At 39.2% G+C, this 19882-nt stretch overlaps 1 protein-coding gene across 1 annotated transcript in view; it reads left to right on the forward strand.

Annotated features, from left to right (window-relative positions):
- Positions 1-19882, forward strand: part of LOC133522381 (transcription initiation factor TFIID subunit 1) — a 71353-nt gene that overhangs the window by 10945 nt on the left and 40526 nt on the right. The window contains exons 11-19 of the mRNA XM_061857703.1: positions 1098-1257; positions 3586-3714; positions 5881-5986; positions 7299-7484; positions 10997-11169; positions 13785-13905; positions 15682-15839; positions 16200-16395; positions 17657-17920. Of these exons, the coding sequence (XP_061713687.1) occupies positions 1098-1257; positions 3586-3714; positions 5881-5986; positions 7299-7484; positions 10997-11169; positions 13785-13905; positions 15682-15839; positions 16200-16395; positions 17657-17920 (1493 nt within the window). The remainder of the gene's footprint in view (positions 1-1097; positions 1258-3585; positions 3715-5880; positions 5987-7298; positions 7485-10996; positions 11170-13784; positions 13906-15681; positions 15840-16199; positions 16396-17656; positions 17921-19882) is intronic.

Genomic DNA, 19882 nt, shown 5'->3' on the forward strand with positions numbered 1-19882 from the left:
ATTCATCTATATATGAATCTTATACCTTTAAACGAGCAATTCTTGTATATATATATATAAATATATTTCTGTGATCTCGAAAACGGCTCTAACGATTTCGCTGAAATTTGGTATATGGGGGTTTTTGGGGGTATACAATCGATCTAGTTTAGTCTTATGTTTGGGAAAACGCGTGTTTTAGAGTTTTCATGCGTTTTTCTTTCGACGCAGAATATGGTCGCTAATTTCGTGTTGCCGGCCACTGTCCGTCTGGCCCAGCGGGTTAAGACGCGGACTGCTAGAAACGAGTGTTACGGGTTCGAATCTCGCCCGGTGACTAAATTTTGTTTTTTTTTTTTTATATTCAAGTTTATATATATATATATATTTTGAATTTTTATTGTTTTAGACAAGTTTATTTTAGTAAAAAAATGTAGTTAAGATTATCACCTATACACCACCATATTACAATAAATAGTTATAACCGAGCAACGCTCGGTCGCCCAGTACCCATATCTATCGTCGCCTAGTACCCATAACTAGTACAAGCTTTGCTTAGCTACTGCGTAAGATTGTCCACAAATAATTATTTTTAATTTTATTTATATTATACGAGCGTGTATGAGGAATGTTATGAAAGTGAAGGTAGCGAAAGAGGTATGTCAGGATCGAAGCAAGTGGAAATCCGTGGTCTCTGTCTACCCCTTCGGGAAATAGGCGTGATTATATGTATGTATGTATTTTTTTTTATACTACGTCGGTGGCAAACAAGCATACGGTCCGCCTGATGGTAAGCAGTTTCCGTAGCCTATGTACGCCTGCAACAACAGAGGAGTCACATGTGCGTTGCCGACCCTAGCATGCGCCCTCGTTGAGCTCTGGCAACCATACATACGAGGACTACTACTTATGTATCTGGAAAGAGCCACTTACTGGAACTATATTAAAAAAATATAAAAATGCAACTCTTTGGAAGCAGAATACAATTTGTTTCATATGTATATCAATTGGTTTTATATTGTAGCATCATTTTAAAAAATCCTTGTTTCATCTTCAACGGATTTACTTGTGAAAAGTTCCATGCGCGTTGACGACCCTAAACCCATGTTTGTTGGCAGAACGAGGCCCTCAGCCCAAAGTGAAGATCCCGCACCCCCACGTGAAGAAGTCCAAGATCCTGCTTGGCAAGGCGGGCGTCATCAACGTATTGCAGGAGGACGCACCTCCACCTCCACCTAAATCGCCTGACCGGGATCCCTTCAATATCTCCAATGATGTGTAAGTTATATTCATTTTTTTTTATACTACGTCGGTGGCAAACAAGCATACGGCCTGCCTGATGGTAAGCAGTCTCCGTAGCCTATGTACACCTGAAACTCCTCTCATTTATAGGTATTTAAACCTCTAACCGCCTAGAGGCCTGTAAAAACACGTTCTTTTCGTTGTATTATCACGTGAAGAAGTCAAAAATCTTGCTAGAAAAGGCTGGCAGGTTATCAATGTGTACCAAGAAGATGCCGCCGCCCAAGTCTGATCAAGATCCCTTCAATATCTCCAATGATGTGTAAGTTATATCAATTTATATTAATTTAAACCTTTAGCCGCCCAAAGGCCTATACAAACACCTTTCATTTCGTTGTATTATTGCGTAAAGAAATCTAAGAATTTGCTTGGCAAGCCTGGTGTCATAAATGTGTTACAAGACCGGAATATCTTCAATATTTTAAATGATGTGTTAGTTATATTAATTTTTTTTTATACTACGTCGGTGGCAAAAAAGCATACGGCCCGCTTGATGGTAAGCAGTCTCCGTAGCCTATGTACGCCTGCAACTCCAGAGGAGTCACATGTGCGTTGCCGACCCTAGCATGCGCCCTCGTTGAGCTCTGGCAACCATACATACGAGGACTACTACTTATGTATCTGGAATGAGCCACTTACTGGAACTATATTAAAAAAATATAAAAATGCAACTCTTTGGAAGCAGAATACAATTTGTTTCATATGTATATCAATTGGTTTTATATTGTAACATCATTTTAAAAAATCCTTGTTTCGTCTTCAACGGATTTAATTGTGAAAATTTTCGTGTGACGTTTTTTTTACGATTTTGTGCGTGGGTAAACTCAAAAATAGTGCTTGGATCGACTTTTTTTGACTTTTGGGGAGTAAGTCCCGTCCAAAGAAAAATAAAGGGTCAAAGAAATAAATTGTGGTCGTCGTATGCTTACGAATTAAAAAAAAAAAAAAACGCTCAAAATCGGGTGTTATCCCACCAAATATAGAAGCTGTGCGTGAACTCATAATGCAAGGTGGTCATAGTACATATCGTAAGATGGAGGCATCTCTTAACAATAGTATCACAAGCATTTGTGAGATAAAACATGTACATTTGGTTTCAAAAGCCGTTTTTGCATACAAATTCCACGTTTTGTATACAAAGATCAGAATGGAAAAAGAGCTGTGAAAAGTAGTTTTAATATATGTAAAAGTGTATCAATCATCTTGTTGAACAAGTATGAAGGTAAAAAAAAACATTTATAGCTATAGCTGTTTGTTATTTTTTGTTTTCGGATACATAAGTAGCAGCCCTCGTATTTAAAATAAACATCAATAGTGGCATCAATTTGTCTTGTGAAAATCTCAGTTCGATTATTAACGCGATGAAGAAAAGTTCAAACTGTCGGTGTATTTGTCACTATCAGTAAATAACTCCCTTTTCTTGAACCGTGTTGCCATGGTAATGCCAAAATATTTAACGGACTGCCTTTAAGAACTTACACATTGATGTGTATTCAGATGTCGCGTGCATATTAGACACTAAATTGGCTTACGTATAGGGAGCGTGCATGAACTGTAGGAGGCAGCACAGGAGCCGTCAGATTTTTGGCGCGAGGCGTAAATTTGATGTTTATTGTTCCGATGTAGCCCACAAGATGGCAGAACCTACTATGCACAAGAAAACACTTGACGTGTAAATGTGCATGTTTATGGTTCTGATTCAGGCCACAAGATGGCAGACCCTCCAACGCGCACGGTCCCTATTAGGAAGTGTATGCTTTCTAGCACTGACACCTAATCAGGGGGGAGAAACTGCAGTTACAGCAGCATTCGGACATTCTCGGTTCTTTTCGGCTCAGCATTGCTCCGAGCAATTATTAGGGTTGGCAAAACTGGACGTCCCTTTGCGTGCACTACCACTTTTTTAATTTTGACAACCCTAAAAAGCCGATAGGGATAGAGTGCCATACATTATAGTCTGTATCTTTAGGTATTTAAATAAAAGTAAACAAACAATTTGTAAATTTTCGGGTAGTTATAACATTTATTGGTTAACCAACCAAATACAAAACCGCCTGGATCTGTCACTGAACGTCTTGACTTTAACCCAAATAATATATAGGCTTTAACCTACATTATTTGATCATGTAATGTTTTCATCTACCCTCAACTGGCTTAAGGAGCCATTTGAGGGTAGATTTTGTTTACTTTTATTTAAATACCTAAAGATACAGAGAATTGTAAGTGACAGCATGATTCGTCTCCGAATCGCTGTCAAACTTCGGTTTAAGTTTCTATGACCTAATAGATCATGTTTTGTTTCAGCTTCTACCAGCCTAAATCCCAAAACCCGCGTCTAAAAGTCGGCGGCGGCCAGCTGATCCAACACAGCACTCCCGTCGTGGAGCTCCGAGCGCCCTTCATACAAACACACATGGGCCCCGCCAGACTTAGGCATGTATTTCTTAAACAACTACACTACAGGGTGGGCAAATAAGTATACATTTTGTTTTTAAATTTTAACTATATTAAGTTAAAAGATTATTAAGTATTATTTTAAAAATATATTTAGGGTTGGCTGAGCATACGGCCCGCCTGATGGTAAGCAGTTTCCGTAGCCTATGGACACCTGCAACTCCAGAGGAGTTACATGCGCGTTGTCGACCCTAACACTCCGCACCCTCGTTGAGCTCTGGCAACCTTACTCACCGGCAGGATTTTCTCATATTCTGTCGATTTTAAGCCACTAGTGTTGTACACTGCGATGTTTCATGCAGTATCGCTGTGCAATTCGATTTATAATCGATTTTTGTGACGGTTTTGTGTTACGAAGATCTTTATGAAGTTTAAGCTTAAGTATAAAGTGAGAGATTATATAATATTGTTATTCTTCATATTGTAGTATATTTCTCAAATCTGGAGCACCGACTGTACTGGAATCGCTTCGCATTTTTTGTCCATTAACTCGATTTATATTCGATATAAATCAATCATAAAAACGTCGATTTATTATTACCTACGTCTTTGAATCGGATCACCGTGGCGATAGCGTTGCACACCACAAAATCGCTTGGGTGACGTCATATAAGGCATCAAAAAATTGACACGCTCGGTCCCCATACTATTGAGCATGTTTGCGGCGTCTAGGTGGTCTGTATATGAAACTTCCCATGCAATAAAATTTTGCGAAAGCTAAAGAAAATGTTTTTCCACTTCTAAAATATTTTCCATTCTCCATGATTTTTTAATATGTTATTGACATAATGAAAAAACTAGGTTTATAGGTTTCCTTTTTTTCAAAATTTGCGAAACAAAGAAAGTTAATAAAAAAGCGAAACCTATAAACCTAGAATATAATTATTATGCTGAAGCGATCTACATCAAAATCAAAGTGATTTTTTAAGGCTTAGTTAGTGGAAACCGTTTTCTCCCGAAATAGAATTTCATAGAAAAACTACCGTTATTTCGTTAGAATCGCAAAGCTATTCTTCCCTCTTAACGATAACAGACAGTGCAACCGACCCTTAACATATTAACCGTGGAGACTATTGGGAGCGTGCACGACTGTCACGCAACCTAGTGTCCGCAAGTCTAGGGGAAAACGTCAATTCACTACATCTTATAAAACTACTCCAAAACTAAAAACTACTGAACGGATTTTCATACGACTTTCATCTATCAATAGAGTGATTCTTGAGGAAGGTTTAAGTATATAACTTGTCAAGGTTTTGTGTAAATTGTTTGAAATATAACGATGTTGTTGGAAAAAATCACGCTGGCTAGGATCTTTAATCGAAAACGCTGCCTAATCCGTTTGAGCTATAACAACACAATGTATGGTGGGGTTGTTTCTCATTCATAGGTCTACAAAAAAGTCCGCGATGTTAAATGTCTATCTTTTAAGGATAACTTACAATATCAATTCTTAACTTCTAGAAAAAGATCACGTAATATGTGGCATTTGCAAAGCTATTCACATGGATACATTATTAACAATTATCAAAATAAATACGTTAGTTATATTAAGCATTTCATACAGCTTACAATGGTCCCTTACACCATACAATTTAAATGTATATTTCATGAGTAATCGTAAATGAAAGTTTCATTTCGAGCCATATAAATGTACGAAATGTTAAAGACGCTATCCGCAGTTAGTTCAAATTTTTACCACCTTATGCGCTGGGATCGCTTTACTTACCCCCACCATGCACTTCGCACGGTCCCAATACTCTATAATATTGTGTAATATTGACTTATTGAATACATACTATAGTTATTATTCTGTAGCATTAATTTATAAACTTAACAGTCCTGACGCGAAACATTTATTTCATATAATTTAATTTTGACGCTTGGAGACCAAATGTACACGTCCAATTCTTATTAATATTAGTATCTTATTAGTGTTATATATCTCACTACTACATAATATTTTTACATCTCCTACTTTAATGTTTTTCTAACCGTAGCGAAAATTAGATGTATTTTGTTATATTGCAGATTATTACAATATGTAGCTTTTACCCAGGTATGGGCTGTTGTATTTATGGATATTTATAAATGTATAAATGCTATTTTTTTATGTTATTATATGATGTCAATATTTTTTGAATTTAGGGCGTTCCACCGTCCGGCGTTAAGAAAACTGTCGTACGGGCAGCTGGCCTCATCCGGCCCGCACCCCGTGCAGCCCCTCATTAAACACATTAAGAAGAAGGCCAAGGTAATCCTTAGAGTTTATAATGCGATTTGAATTTGTCCTTTTAAAAGGACACTGGGCAACGAGACGCCGGGACTTATCCTACAACACTCAAGTGCACTTTGGGGGCGCTTCATAGTAAGAGGTAGTAATTTGATATGAATTTTGTCCCTTTAAAAGGACATTGGGACAGACTAGGAATCGTTCAGAAAACTGTCCTACGGGCAGCTGGCCACCCCCTCAAGCCCCTCATCGAATATATCAGGGAAAAGGTTAAGGTACACCTCACAGGCACAGATATACAAAAATATATCTCTATCTTCCCTTTCGACCGCCAGCAGCCCATCAGGAATCGTATCAACTGGGTCTTAGCAGCCCTGACGTTAACCCCTCTTGTTAAGCTGTCAGCGCCATCTCGTTTTTCACGCAAAATAGGACCAATGGTTGTCGATTTGCGGGAAATTTCCAGCATAACTAAGGGCTGTCGTGAACGATATTTACGATCCGTGGGTGATATGGGAGTTGCCCTAGCATCTTTTTTTTGTAATATATATTCTGCCCATTGCCACTTCAAGCATGCTACCCAACGAGCTATGAGGCCTACCTTAGTACCTGAATACCCTCATCTATTTTGGTTAAAAGTTCTTACAGGGCTTTTTGCATTTTCTCACTTTAATTTTTTGCACCGATTCCTTTGACTATGAAAACGTTGGCTTTAATACGAGAGCTGAGATTTAAATATTTTAGGTGAATATAGCCGTCTCGCTAATGGAAGCGGCTCCTAAAACTAGTGCGATAAGGACAACGGCAGGTTAGGCGATAAATCCTGCGTAAAAATGTCAACAAAACGATGTTTCGTACTCGACTGTTTCCTCCTCCAAAACTTAACCAAATGTAACGCAATTTTGAGATCTAAATGGTAATGAAATTATCTGTGTCGGACTGTTTTACTTTTTAGGCTAATTGATGTCGGTTTTGAATACCATGCTTCTCTTTGCGGCCTAGTAAATTAGGCCGTTTTTGCGAATATTTGAAGTGCACTAGCGCCTTAAGAAACAAAAATCTGATATTAAAATAATTCTACTGATTACACTCACGTATTTCTAGTCACTCGCGCGACATGTTTCGAGTTCATGTGTTAATGTTAGTATGTCTCACGACAGTGTAAATTCGAAAAATTTGATATTTTTAAAAGCAAATCAGTCCGACACAGATATTAATAATAATTTGTGTTGAAAAAATCATTGCTCTATCTTCAAAAACCACGGAGGAAACAGTCGAGTTCGCCTCTACGCCTCTACTCCTATTGCCTCTTAATACGTTATTATTGTGACAGCAACGCGAAGCGGAACGCTTAGCCTCAGGAGGCGGAGACGTGTTCTTCATGAGAACACCCGAAGACCTGAGCGGCCGCGACGGCGAGATGGTGCTGGTCGAGTTTTGTGAGGAACACCCTCCGCTGATCAGCCAAGTGGGGATGTGCACCAAGATCAAGAATTATTACAAACGGAGCGCTACCAAGGTATGTAGTACAATTGGGTACTTGACACATGTTGAATATTATAACAAAATTTAGTTAAATGGATAAAAATTGAGCCATCCATTATAAAAAAGTGGAATTTAAAAAATTATATTAAGTTTATAAAAAAAATACAAGGCTCCGAAATCTCAAAACAAAAATATTTGTCTTTCAAAAATAGAAAAGTAAATGGTACTATTCGATTCCTTACATTTTATTGATAAATAAATTGTACGCCAACTATACACATAAATGCAATATTTCGGGCTCAAAATAGCAATTTCCTTGATCTTCCATACATTTAGGACAGACTTATATGATGTGACGTCACATCACCTTATCATTATGTTAGAGGCGTTTCAATCGTCGAGTCCGAGCGTCAGACTTTAACTCTCATTTCTGATCTTTGTGTTGCTTAAATGCCATGAGTTCTATATAGACATTTGATCCTCACGAAAATCAAGATCGTTTGACTTTATTTACAAAAAACAGTCAAGTAGCCAATTAGGTACTAACAATCCTCGAAACGAAACTATTCCACCATACCTTTGGCCTTGAAGGATTTAACAACGGACTCGCCTTTAAGAGCTTACCCCTCTGTCGAAAACCTCGGCCAATGGTCATATGTATTGTATGGACTGACGTTTATCTGACATAAATTTGAAGTGCCCCTCCCCCGCATAAATCGGCAGACTGTTGTACAGAAGATTACAGACAAGGCGTCGCCAGTTGTTAAATCCTCAAGCCTTTGGCTTATGATCAGGGCTCGTAACTTTCATGCAGTTGACAGAAAAATGACGTCACGCTACATAGAGTATGATTCCAATTAGTATTTTCGTAATAATTAATCATTTATCAACCTTTGGGCCGTAACGTTCTGTACCTCATAGGGTTGCAATACGTGCCGCCCTAAGTGGGTACTTCTTTTTGACATTAGTGGTCCACAGGAGCAGAGAATGTGCATTGCAGTCTCCTCTGACTCATGGCAGAACCTTGGTAATAACTAGATGGCAAGACTCAAGAATGTATCGTACGCCTTTGTAACTGAGCGTCGAAATGAATTTGACTCAATGTGAGACGAACTTAAGGCTAGCACATCTGTAGGCATCTTGTGGGGTGTTTAAATATGTCCAAAGTGCCCTCCTGGGTATGTCAATAAGATTTGATAGGCAAGCCGCCTCAAGGCGCATCAGAGAAAGCTTCGTTACGATTAAACTAACTCTTTTCCAAGCCGCATCAATCTCAAAGCTTTAAAAAAAAGCGGCCAAGTGCGAGTCGGACTCGCGCATGAAGGGTTCCGTACCATTTAAGACGTATTAAAAAAAATCTACTTACTAGATCTCGTTCAACATTTTACCACTTTGGACACACATTTTACCACTTTGGAAGTGTCTCTCGCGCAAACTAATCAGTTTAGAAAAAAATTATAATAGAGACCTCAATATCATTTTTGAAGACCTATCCGTAGATGCCGTAGATCCGTATGGGTTTGATGAAAAACAAAAATATTTTTATTTTATGACTTATTAAAAAAACTACTTACTAGATCTCGTTCAAACCAATTTTCGGTGGAAGTTTGCATGCTAATGTATATCATATATATTTTTTTAGATTTTTCATTCTGTTATTTTAGAAGTTATAGGGGGGGGGGACACAATTTTTTTCACTTTGGAAGTGTCTCTCGCGCAAACTATTCAGTTTAGAAAAAAATGATCTTAGAAACCTCAATATCATTTTTAAAGACCTATCCATAGATACCCCACACGTATGGGTTTGATGAAAAAAGATTTTTTGAGTTTCAGTTCTAAGTATGGGGAACCCCCAAAATTTATTGCTTTTTTTCTATTTTTGTGTAAAAATCCTAATGCGGTTCATAGAATACATCTACTTACCAAGTTTGAACAGTATAGCCCTTATAGTTTCGGAAAAAAGTGGCGGTGACATAATCGGACAGACAGACGGACATGACGAATCTATAAGGGTTCCGTTTTTTGCCATTTGGCTACGGAACCCTAAAAACGATATATATTTTGAATGGTTGTTTTGGTGATTCCTTTGTAGGCGAAACACATTTTCTGGAAGTCTAATCTAATTTGAACCTGAATAGGAATGGTAAGGCTGAAATTCTAGTGAAACGTATGTGGTCGATCAATCGTAAAATACTCGTACATGGAAAAGATAAACTCTTTTTCTGATAAACTCCCGCAGCGCACCTCTATTTGAAATTTGTATAATTTACAGAATGTTAAAAACGCCATCTCCAGCGTTGCCCAGAAGTAATCTCAAACATAGCCAAACCATAGAGATACAATAAGTATACAGATGAAATGCTATAGCCGTCAGATGACCGAACGAGATGCTCTTATGGAACTTTCAGTAGGAGTAGCAGAGAAAGCGGTTGTTTGTCCTTGTCGCAGTTTCATTTTTGTATTCTCCACCGTAAATTTTTAGCATGGCTTATGGTGGGCAACAAATAACCCGACTAAATTACGTAGGTGGTTTTTGATAATTTGTCAGGAATGTTAAAACGTGTTTTTAATTTGGCGCATTGCGTATGTTCTGTTTTCACGGACGCACACGTAGCACATTTAGTTAATCCTACCATCTAAAAATAAGATGAAGATAGTTTATTATTCAAGTAGGCATATTACAATGCGCTTATGAACGTCAAATAAAGCTACACCGGCTCTAACCCTACACCTCTGACCCGAGAAGATTTAAATCCCCCCTCAATTGGAGGAGGGTATCCCAATATGCACCGGCAAGAAACTCTGCGGGACACATCTTTTCAAAACATTACATCTTATAATTAACATGCATTAAATAAGAAAAAAAATACAATTTAGATTACTATAGAAATCATGCAATTACATACAGTAGGTAGCTAATTTTTATACATAGAAATTTGATAAAAAATATATATATGTTAGGAATGAATGTTGATGGACGGAGAGCGGATGGTAGACCCAAAAAACGATGGATGGATTGTGTGAAAGAGGATATGAGAAAGAAAGGAGTGAGTGCTGAGGTGACGAAAGATAGAGGAGAATGGAAGAGAAGAACATGTTGTGCCGACCCCACATAACGTGGGATAAGGGCAGGAGGAAGAAGAGAGGAGATATATATGTCATATGAAATCATAAAAAAAAATACGTAGCTCTTTCAGAAAACATTTCGAATTCTTACCAAAGGAAAATAATAATATAATGAATAAAGAAATGAGATTATACATTATAAAAGTCTGACAGATTGCTATACTTACAAAAAAATATTTGACGTGCTTTCTTACCTGAGCTGTGTCACCTATACAACGATTTTAATTACTACTTGTTTTTACAGTTTCTGGTTTGGACCATGCATGTTTGTCTGTCAAGTAGTCCTCGACCCTGTAATAAGCCTTCAACATCAATGACTTTTTTAAGTAATTCTGAAGAGCTGGCAAGGGTAATCTTAAAGCCTCAGGTAACTTTTTAAAAATGAATGTCTATGAACCAAACCAATATATTTAATTTCAGGACAGCGGCCCGAAACCTCTGAAATATGGTGAAGTGGCGTACGCGCACACGTCGCCCTTCCTCGGTATATTACCGCCCGGCGCCACCCAGCCCGTCGTCGAAAACAACATGTACAGGGCGCCTATATACGAGCACAACATACCGCCGTCCGACTTCCTCGTCATACGCACAAGGTTTGGTTTCATTCATTAACTTTCGTAGATATATTGTACTGTCACGTCTGAAAATATCGGTACGAACAATGTGCCAAAAATATGTATACACTACCTTAATATATGGGCCAGGGATCGGAACCGGTTTTTTGCAAAAACATCGAAATAACCATATATTTCGGTTTATTTTATACTCTAAATGTAGGACTCAGTTGTGTTTTCAGATAACGACTTCGTATTATTAGATTGCCTAATTAGAAAAGAAGTAATTAACAAAGAACGAAAAAATACCGTTTTCGTTCCCATACAAAAAATACCGGTTTCCGATCCCTGATATGGGCAATAAAGACACATATAATAATATTATATATAATATATCATATTATATATATATTATATATAATATTATATATATATTATATACATATAATATTTTTGGCACTTTTCGTATCGATATTTTTAGACGTGGCCGTACAATCGGGGACATTTGCGGTGAACCACTTTAAAGGCGAAAATCTTCTATAAGTCTTGCGGTTGGTGAGGCGATAACACAAAAGCGATGACCAATAGTATGGCACTTAAAAAAAGTGGGTGTCGAAAAAAAAGGTCATCTCAGGTAAAGTTTATTGTCGTCCATTGTTTTTGTACATGCATCCTAATTGGTTATCTTTATGGGGAGACGAAGTTTAGCCTAAACAATGACTAATAAACTGTCCTTACTACCTATTGTTTGTCCCATTACCTGCTTTTACCCTTTTCACTATTAAGATAAATAATTCTAAATGCATCGTAATTATTAACTAACACAAACGGGACTTAATCGCGTATTAAGTTTTAAATTTACCTCCGACGTTTCGAGGACAGCGTTGTCCCCGTGGTCTCGGAGAATACTGGCTAAAGTTGACATCAACATCTTCTATCCGCGCGAGTTTTCGAACTACCCGCACTTGATCTTGTTTATTGACTTGAACATTCTGCGCACTAGGGATGTTACTCTGTCGACACACAACACTAACGATATTCGATTTTTCGACTGTAGATATTCGTTCTCGCTTACATATACTAATGACTGGATTCCATGTGGATGAGATCCCCAAACCCTCGTCCCGATTGAAATTGAAATGTTTTTTGATTTCAATGACTTCCCGCACTTTTCTGCTGTAGAAATGGCGATCTGTGGAAAGGATTTTAGGGTTATGCAGCTCGATCCAGTGGTTTGGTCCTGACTTCAGTAAATGCTCAGCCACAGCAGACTTGTTCACCTGACGATTTTTGACAGCTGTGATATGTTCCTTAACTCTTTCTGCTATGATACGGTTTGTGTTAGTTAATAATCTGTAAAAATCGTTAAAGTTTAAATCAGTGTTTTGCATCGTAATTGTTTATCTTTATGGGAGGCGGAGTTTAGCTCGCTCGTAAGGATCGAGAAAAAAAATCAGAACTGGTTCACCGCGAATGTCCCTGATTTGCTATGCCCACCTAGGCAATTTGCTTGCTGACATGAGCCAGGACATTCGACCCAATACGTCCCTCTTTCATTGTTTGTCTATCATCATAAACTTAAGAGCTTCCCCCTTGAAAAGTAATAAAGAAAAGTAAAAGTCTTACGTAGTTAGAAATAGGCGGGCATCCCACCCGCAGAAAGTATAATAGAAGATGTATGAAAGAAAGACCAAGTATGCAGAAAGAAAGTGCGAGAAGCAAATTAGAGAGAACTGGCATGAATGAGAACTGTGAAAATAGGCTCCGATTCCGTTGGAGGACAATAAGAAAAAAAAAAAAAAAAAAAAAAAAAAAAAAAAAAAAAAAAAAAAAAAAAAAAAAAAAAAAAAAAACTTAAGAGCTGCACTCTTATCGGTAAGCAATCCGTGTGTTTATTTCCTTTTCATCACACTTGCTCGAAAAGGGTCTTATTTCATGCAGGTGTACTGATGGACAATGGCCTATATTGTTACCGCGGGAGTTATGGATTGTGAAAAAAGCTACAACTCCCTTTTTATGTTAATAATTCAGACAAACCAAATAGGTTATAAGTAAAATACTTGTTAAATGCCAAGAAATATATGCGTGTACGTTTAAAAATGTTTAATTTTATTAATTTAATAGCGGTTTAAAATAGTTTTACACAATTTTCAATCATGGCTGAACGCCAGATGGGTCTGTGCCTTGATGCCTAACCTGTCCAACATTGACAGAATGGCGGACGAATGTGTGAAGTGCGCGAAATTATCGCTTAAAATTTATTTTTTTCTTAGCAAGTGTGATGAAAAACATTGTGTGTAACTCCGGCGGTAAGAATATTGCAAACTTGAGAACCCCCTCGTTTGCAATATGTATCTTACCTCCCTCGTTGCACAATGTATTATATCCTTTTCTGTTAAATGTTAACATTCTGATACGGTGCCACGATCGCTTTCTCGTTCATTTTAGCCATGTATGCCCTTCTTGGCTTCCCTGTTCCTGATTCCTTCGACTATCCTTTCTATGGTAGTCTTGATAAATTCATCATGTCGTAATGGATGTCCCAACATGTTCTATTTTCGATGGATTCGATTATCCTTGTCCATTTGTGTTTGTTAGAAAGAGAAGAAATCTGACAGAGGCAATTTTTAGAGTTAAGGGGGTATTTTTTGCAGACAAGCTTACTACATCCGTGAAATCGACGCCATATACGTCGCAGGCCAGGAGTGCCCTCTGTACGAAGTCCCGGGCCCCAACTCGAAAAGGGCCAATAACTTCGTAAGAGATTTTCTACAGGTATGCAGATTATTCATACATGTTTTTCTTAGACCTTGAATATTTTGAACTATCTATAACTCTTTGCTGAATCATATTATTGCTTTTAAACGCTGTTTAAAAATTTAGTACATTATTGCAGAGGCTGGGAAAGGACAATTCGTGGATGAGTTTTGATTCCTATAGCTTGAAATGATGCTGACCGGGTCGTGTACACGCGGCCCGCGGCTATAATAATTGGCTGTTTGCATTTTTCTTAGTGGATATATGTTTTTAAAAAGTTAAATAACAAAACAGTAATGAACTTACCGTCCGCTAAAATAAGACAATAAATAAGTTTATTTTAGTTATTTATAACTAAAATAAGTCCCACGGTAAGCTCAAGAAGGCTTGTATTGTGGGTACGCAGACGATATATATAACATACAAATACTTAAATACGTAGAAAACATCCATCACTCGGGAACAAATACCTGTGCTCATCACACAAATACAAGCATGCCCTTACCGAGATTCGAACCCAGGACCATTTGCTTCATAGGCAATAATTAGTTTTTAGTTTAGTTTTTTATTTATAAACATACAATACAGTTTACATGTCAATTGTCTTATAACTAAAAAAAATTTAAACATATTTTAAGAACACACAACAGGTACAATAGGTACATTGGTAGGTAACTGATCTTTTCTATCGGTGAGTGCAACGATCCCTATGCAGAAACTCGTTTATGTTGTAGCATGCTAACTCATTAAGTATGTTTTTAAGTTTATTCGTAAAAATAGCATCACTAGGCGAATTTGTGATGTTTGTAGGTATACAGTTATACAGGTTAGGTCCGACAACGTCGAGCATCGCGCGGGCCTTCGCTAGTCTTCGTCGAGGTGGTACTAGAAGGTGTTGTCTGCGTGACGGCCTTTTATTTCTTTCACCGTAAGTTTTATAATTTTGTAGGTTACACCGAACATATTTGCAGGCTGATAGGATAAAGACACAGGGCAAAGTTAGGATTCGATGTTTTCTAAATAGCTCCTGAGCCGGGTGATCGGTTGGCTTTCGGTCAATAATGCGTAAGGCTCTTTTTTGTAATTTGAACAGTCTGTCCCGGCCAGCGGACGTCGCCCAGAGATCGACACCCTGTATTAATAGGGAGTGAAAATAGCCAAAATAGGCTTTCTTTAAGTTTTCACTCGTTAACGTTGGTGCCAGTCTCGAGAGGGCATAGCACGCCGAGGACAGCCTGTCACACGCATAGTCGATGTGGGGAGACCACGTCAGTGGTGGTTTGAATTTTTTTTTAATGTTGAGTTTGACCAAAAATAACTTTACTATTTTTGCTGCAATAAGGTGAACATTTCCGAGCTTTTTGGAGAAAAATATATAAAAACAAGTCCGGTCCGCAATGATAATTCGATTTCACTAGCATATTTCCTTGTCTTCGATGGGCGTCGTCAAAGCAAATGAGTCTCGGCACTTGGAAATGAAACCATAGCATCCGAATAATGTCGCGCGTAGTGACAGAACTATGCGATTTAAACCGTAAAATTATTCAGTAGAGTCACCAGAGCTTCAGTTCAATTATATTTCTAATATTACATATGTATGTATTGTGTATGTAACTAGGGATACTAGAAAGGTCCTTAAAGTCTGGCCAGGAGCAGCAATGAAATACCGAGCTAGCTCAATCGAGTGTATTTAGGAACTGCCATACAAAATGTTAAACCACCCTCTAGTCGGCGCATTTTAACTTAAATCTACCCCATATTACATATATAACAGAATGAAACATTGGTTTTTAGGTTTACATCTATCGTCTGTTCTGGAAATCGCGTGACAACCCACGCCGTATCAAAATGGACGATATTAAGAGAGCTTTTCCATCTCACTCTGAAAGCTCAATTAGAAAACGTCTGAAGCTTTGTGCCGATTTTAAGCGAACTGGATTGGATTCTAACTGGTGAGTACTGACATTTTTATTTTGTACATACATACATACTACTTATACCTACGTGATACTGATACTGTGTGTGTGTGTGTGTGTGATACTGTTCTAATATCTACGTAATCTCATATTGGCACTACCCGGTCTTTGTTGTAAGATATTGTTTCCTGCTACCCAAAGGTTGTCTGGAAGAGATCGCTTTTTAGTGTTTTTTTTTTCGCCGTTTGTAAAAACAGTCTCCCAATTTTTACGTCACATGTTTCAGATCAGAGGGGTAAACTCTTAAAGGCGACTCCAGTTGTTAAATCCTCCAAGAATTTTGCAATTTTTCACTTTCTCACTTTTCTATACGTATATACATATAAATATCCCCAGGTGGGTGATAAAACCAGAATTCCGTTTGCCGTCCGAAGAGGAGATCCGGGCAATGGTGTCCCCCGAGCAATGCTGCGCGTATTTCAGCATGGCGTCGGCCGAACAGCGGTTAAAAGACGCGGGCTACGGAGAGAAGTTCATCTTCACACCGCAGGAGGATGATGATGAGGAGCTGCAGCTTAAGATGGACGACGAGGTATCCATTACATCTTTTTCTAACGCTAATGTGTCAGAAGATATCATATCACCTCAGTGCTTTCTCGGTTGCGTTTGAAAACAGCATTGAATCCGCTTTTTGCAACATAATCATCAGACATAGAAGTTTTTGTGGCAAAAACGAGTGCTTGAGAAAATGAAACATCGACAAATATGTTATCGATAAATCAGTCATAGATTAATAATTAAAAGATGTAAATTCTACTTGATGTGATTTACCGGGAAATTTAAAGAATGCAAATCAATTACAAATCCAACCTTAATTTATTTATTGCATATATTAAGTATTTAAAAATAAAAACGTAATCTGTAGAATACAGTGGCAAAAAATAAGAAACTACCAATGGGTGTATCAAAGAAGATTTCGAACGTGTTGTGTATTTCGCGGTAGCTATCTTTTTATACAATGTTAAAAATATCTAGAACGTTAAGGTAACAGCGATAATAGGCATGGATATGGTGGTAGGAGGTATGGGTATTGTGAATGTCATCTCGCTTTGTATGGTAGGGCATAGCACAGCGGATGTCATTCCAGATCTAGAGCAGAGCCCAACTGGGGAAGTACCTCCACCTTACAGAAAACCGCAGCCAAATAACACTTGACCCTACTCATAGTGTTGTGTTCCTGCCGGTGAGTAAGGTTGCTTTGATCCTTATTCTTTAATGATATGTGTCAAATTTGTTAACCTTTTGAACGCCACGCCTATCGTACGCGGCATGGAATCGTGAACCTTGTCGGTATGCATGAAGGTTGATATTGGGCTGTCGCCGCGCGCGTCATATGACGTCTTTGGCGGTCAAAAGGTTAAATATAAGTGGCGCCGTCTAATAGATCAAAGGTCAAAGGCATGGCGACATCGTTTCGAGCGATGGCGCCATAACCTTTAGGTTGTTCCCGGCAAGATGGCGCCACTTTTTGATATTTAACAAATTTAGCACATATCAGTGAAAGAATAAGGATCAAAGTCAAATGGCGTAAAACGTGGCTACAATTTTTTCTTTGACAATACACGTATATTTCAAATTCTCTTTGCCCATACTAAATATTTGCCGGTTGCAAATAATACACAAGATCCCTTATTGACTTACCCCCTTATTCATAAACGTGTACTGAAGTTACGATGCCGCTGATCATCGTTTGTCCCTTTCCGACGTATCGGTACGATGGAAAGGGACAAACGATGATCAACGGCATCGTAAGTTTAGTACACGTTTATGAATAAGGGGGACGTGTGTGTCAGGTGAAAGTGGCCCCGTGGAACACGACGCGCGCCTACATCCAGGCCATGCGCGGCAAGTGCCTGCTGCAGCTCACGGGCCCCGCCGACCCCACGGGCTGCGGCGAGGGCTTCTCCTACGTGCGCGTGCCCAACAAGCCCACGCAGCAGCCCGCCGACGAGGCGCAGCCCAAGCGGACCGTCACGGGCACGGACGCCGACCTGAGGAGGCTCAGCTTGAACAATGCTAAGGCGCTCTTGAGGAAATTTGGAGTTCCCGAGGAAGAGGTTTGTTGGAACAACTTATTAAGGTATATAGGTGCTATAGATATCGACTGATCGGATCGGGTGCGACGGCTTTTACGTGTGCGTACGTAGTAAGGCCACTCAGCAACCCACCGACGAGACGCAGCCCAAGCGGACTGTCACTGGAACTGATGCTGATTTGGGGAGGCTTAGCTTGAACAATGCTAAGGCGCTGTTGAGGAAATTTGGAGTTCCTGAAGAGGTTTGTTCAAAATTTGGATATATAGTGCAGTAAATGTCAACTGAACGGACCAGGTACTTCTACGTGCGCGTGTTAGTAAGTTGACTCAGTAGCCTACGAACGAAGCTTACCCGAAGAGAAATGTTACGGGGACTGGTATGGATTTGAGGAGGCTTAGCTTGAACAATGCTAAGGCGCTGTTGAGAAAATTTGGAGTTCCCGAGGAAGAGGTTTGTTGAAACAACTTATTAAGGTATATAGGTGCTATAAATGTCGACTAATCGGACCGGGTGCGATTGCTTTTACGTGCGCGTGCTAGTAAGTGGACTCAGCAGCCTACGGACGAAGCACAGCCGAAGAGGATTGTTACTGGACCTGATGCTGATTTGAGAAAGCTCAGCTGGAACACTGCAAAAGCGTTGTTAAGGTAGTTTGGCGTTCCTAACGAAAGGTTTGTTGAAAATTAGACTATATAGTGCAATAAATGACAACCGATCGGACCGGGTCTCGGACCCACTCAACAGCCCACCGACGAAGCGCAGCCGAAGAGGACTGTCACTGGAACTGATGCTGATTTGAGTTTGAGTTGCTTGAAGATTAAGAGGGAGGAGGTTTATTGAAATAACTTATTAGGGTACCTAGTTGGTTACTAAATTCTGTTAGTGCAATAATCTTCATTCAAAATGGCCTCCTCTGGCCTTGACACAAGCCCTCAAACGACGAGGCCAGTCATCCGCACGATTGTCATGTCTAATTCCGTCACTGTCTTAACTATGGCCCGCTTGAGGGAATCAAGATTTGTGTGGAGTTTTGCACAGGCTTTCTCCTCAATAACCTGCCATATGGCATAATCCAGGGGGTTAAGGTCCGGGCTGGAGGACGGCCAGTCTTTGTGGGCAATAAAGTCAAATTTGTTCCATCGAAACCAGGCTTGAGTTGTTTTTGCCTTATGTGCAGGAGCTGAGTTCTGTTGAACGACCCATGGCTGGTTTTGAAATAGGGTGTGGCTTACGGGCTTCACTATTGGTTCGAGAACGGTTTCCTGGTAAACTTTGGCCCCAGTTTTCACACTTTTTTCACAGAAATGAACCTGTGTTAGCCCTGAGTATGACACACCCAGCCAAATCATTACATAAGAGGGATGATGGCCTCGTTGCACTCTCGGAACAGCCGCAATCGCCTCTTGACTGTTTTTTGCATACACTCTGTCATTCTGGCGGTTACAACATTCTTCCATGGAATTTTTTTTTCATCTGTAAATAGTATTTTTCGGTGGCCATTTTGTGGGTACCGCTTCAATAGCACGCGACTGCTCTCTAGCCTCATAGTCTTTAATCGTCCATTAAGCAAATGACCTTTTGTCTGCGGTAAGCGTGTAGTCCAAGGCCTTCATTGATAACTTTTTTAGGGAGCTTCTCTTCACAGACATCTGTATTGCTAACAACTTTTGCTTCTGGACGGGGTTTCTTGCAATTCTCGCCTTCACTGCCTTTATTAGAGCTGGGGTCCGAACGGCGCGTGGTCTTCCAGACCTCTTGCGGTCATCGAAGCTCTGAGTACTATTGTATCTATTAATTGTGCGATAAACAAATTGTTTGTTGATTTTTAGGTTTTCAAGCAACTTCAAAATCATGTTTGGCGGGTGCCTACATTTGTGCAACGCAATTACTGCGATACGATTCTCTTTTAGGCCCCAATTCATTATAGATACGACGAGATCAACCACACAAGATATACCACACATGACGCTTACGTCATGTGTG

This window comes from Cydia pomonella, chromosome 10 (assembly GCF_033807575.1).
Source record: "Cydia pomonella isolate Wapato2018A chromosome 10, ilCydPomo1, whole genome shotgun sequence".
Classification (NCBI taxonomy): domain Eukaryota; kingdom Metazoa; phylum Arthropoda; class Insecta; order Lepidoptera; family Tortricidae; genus Cydia; species Cydia pomonella.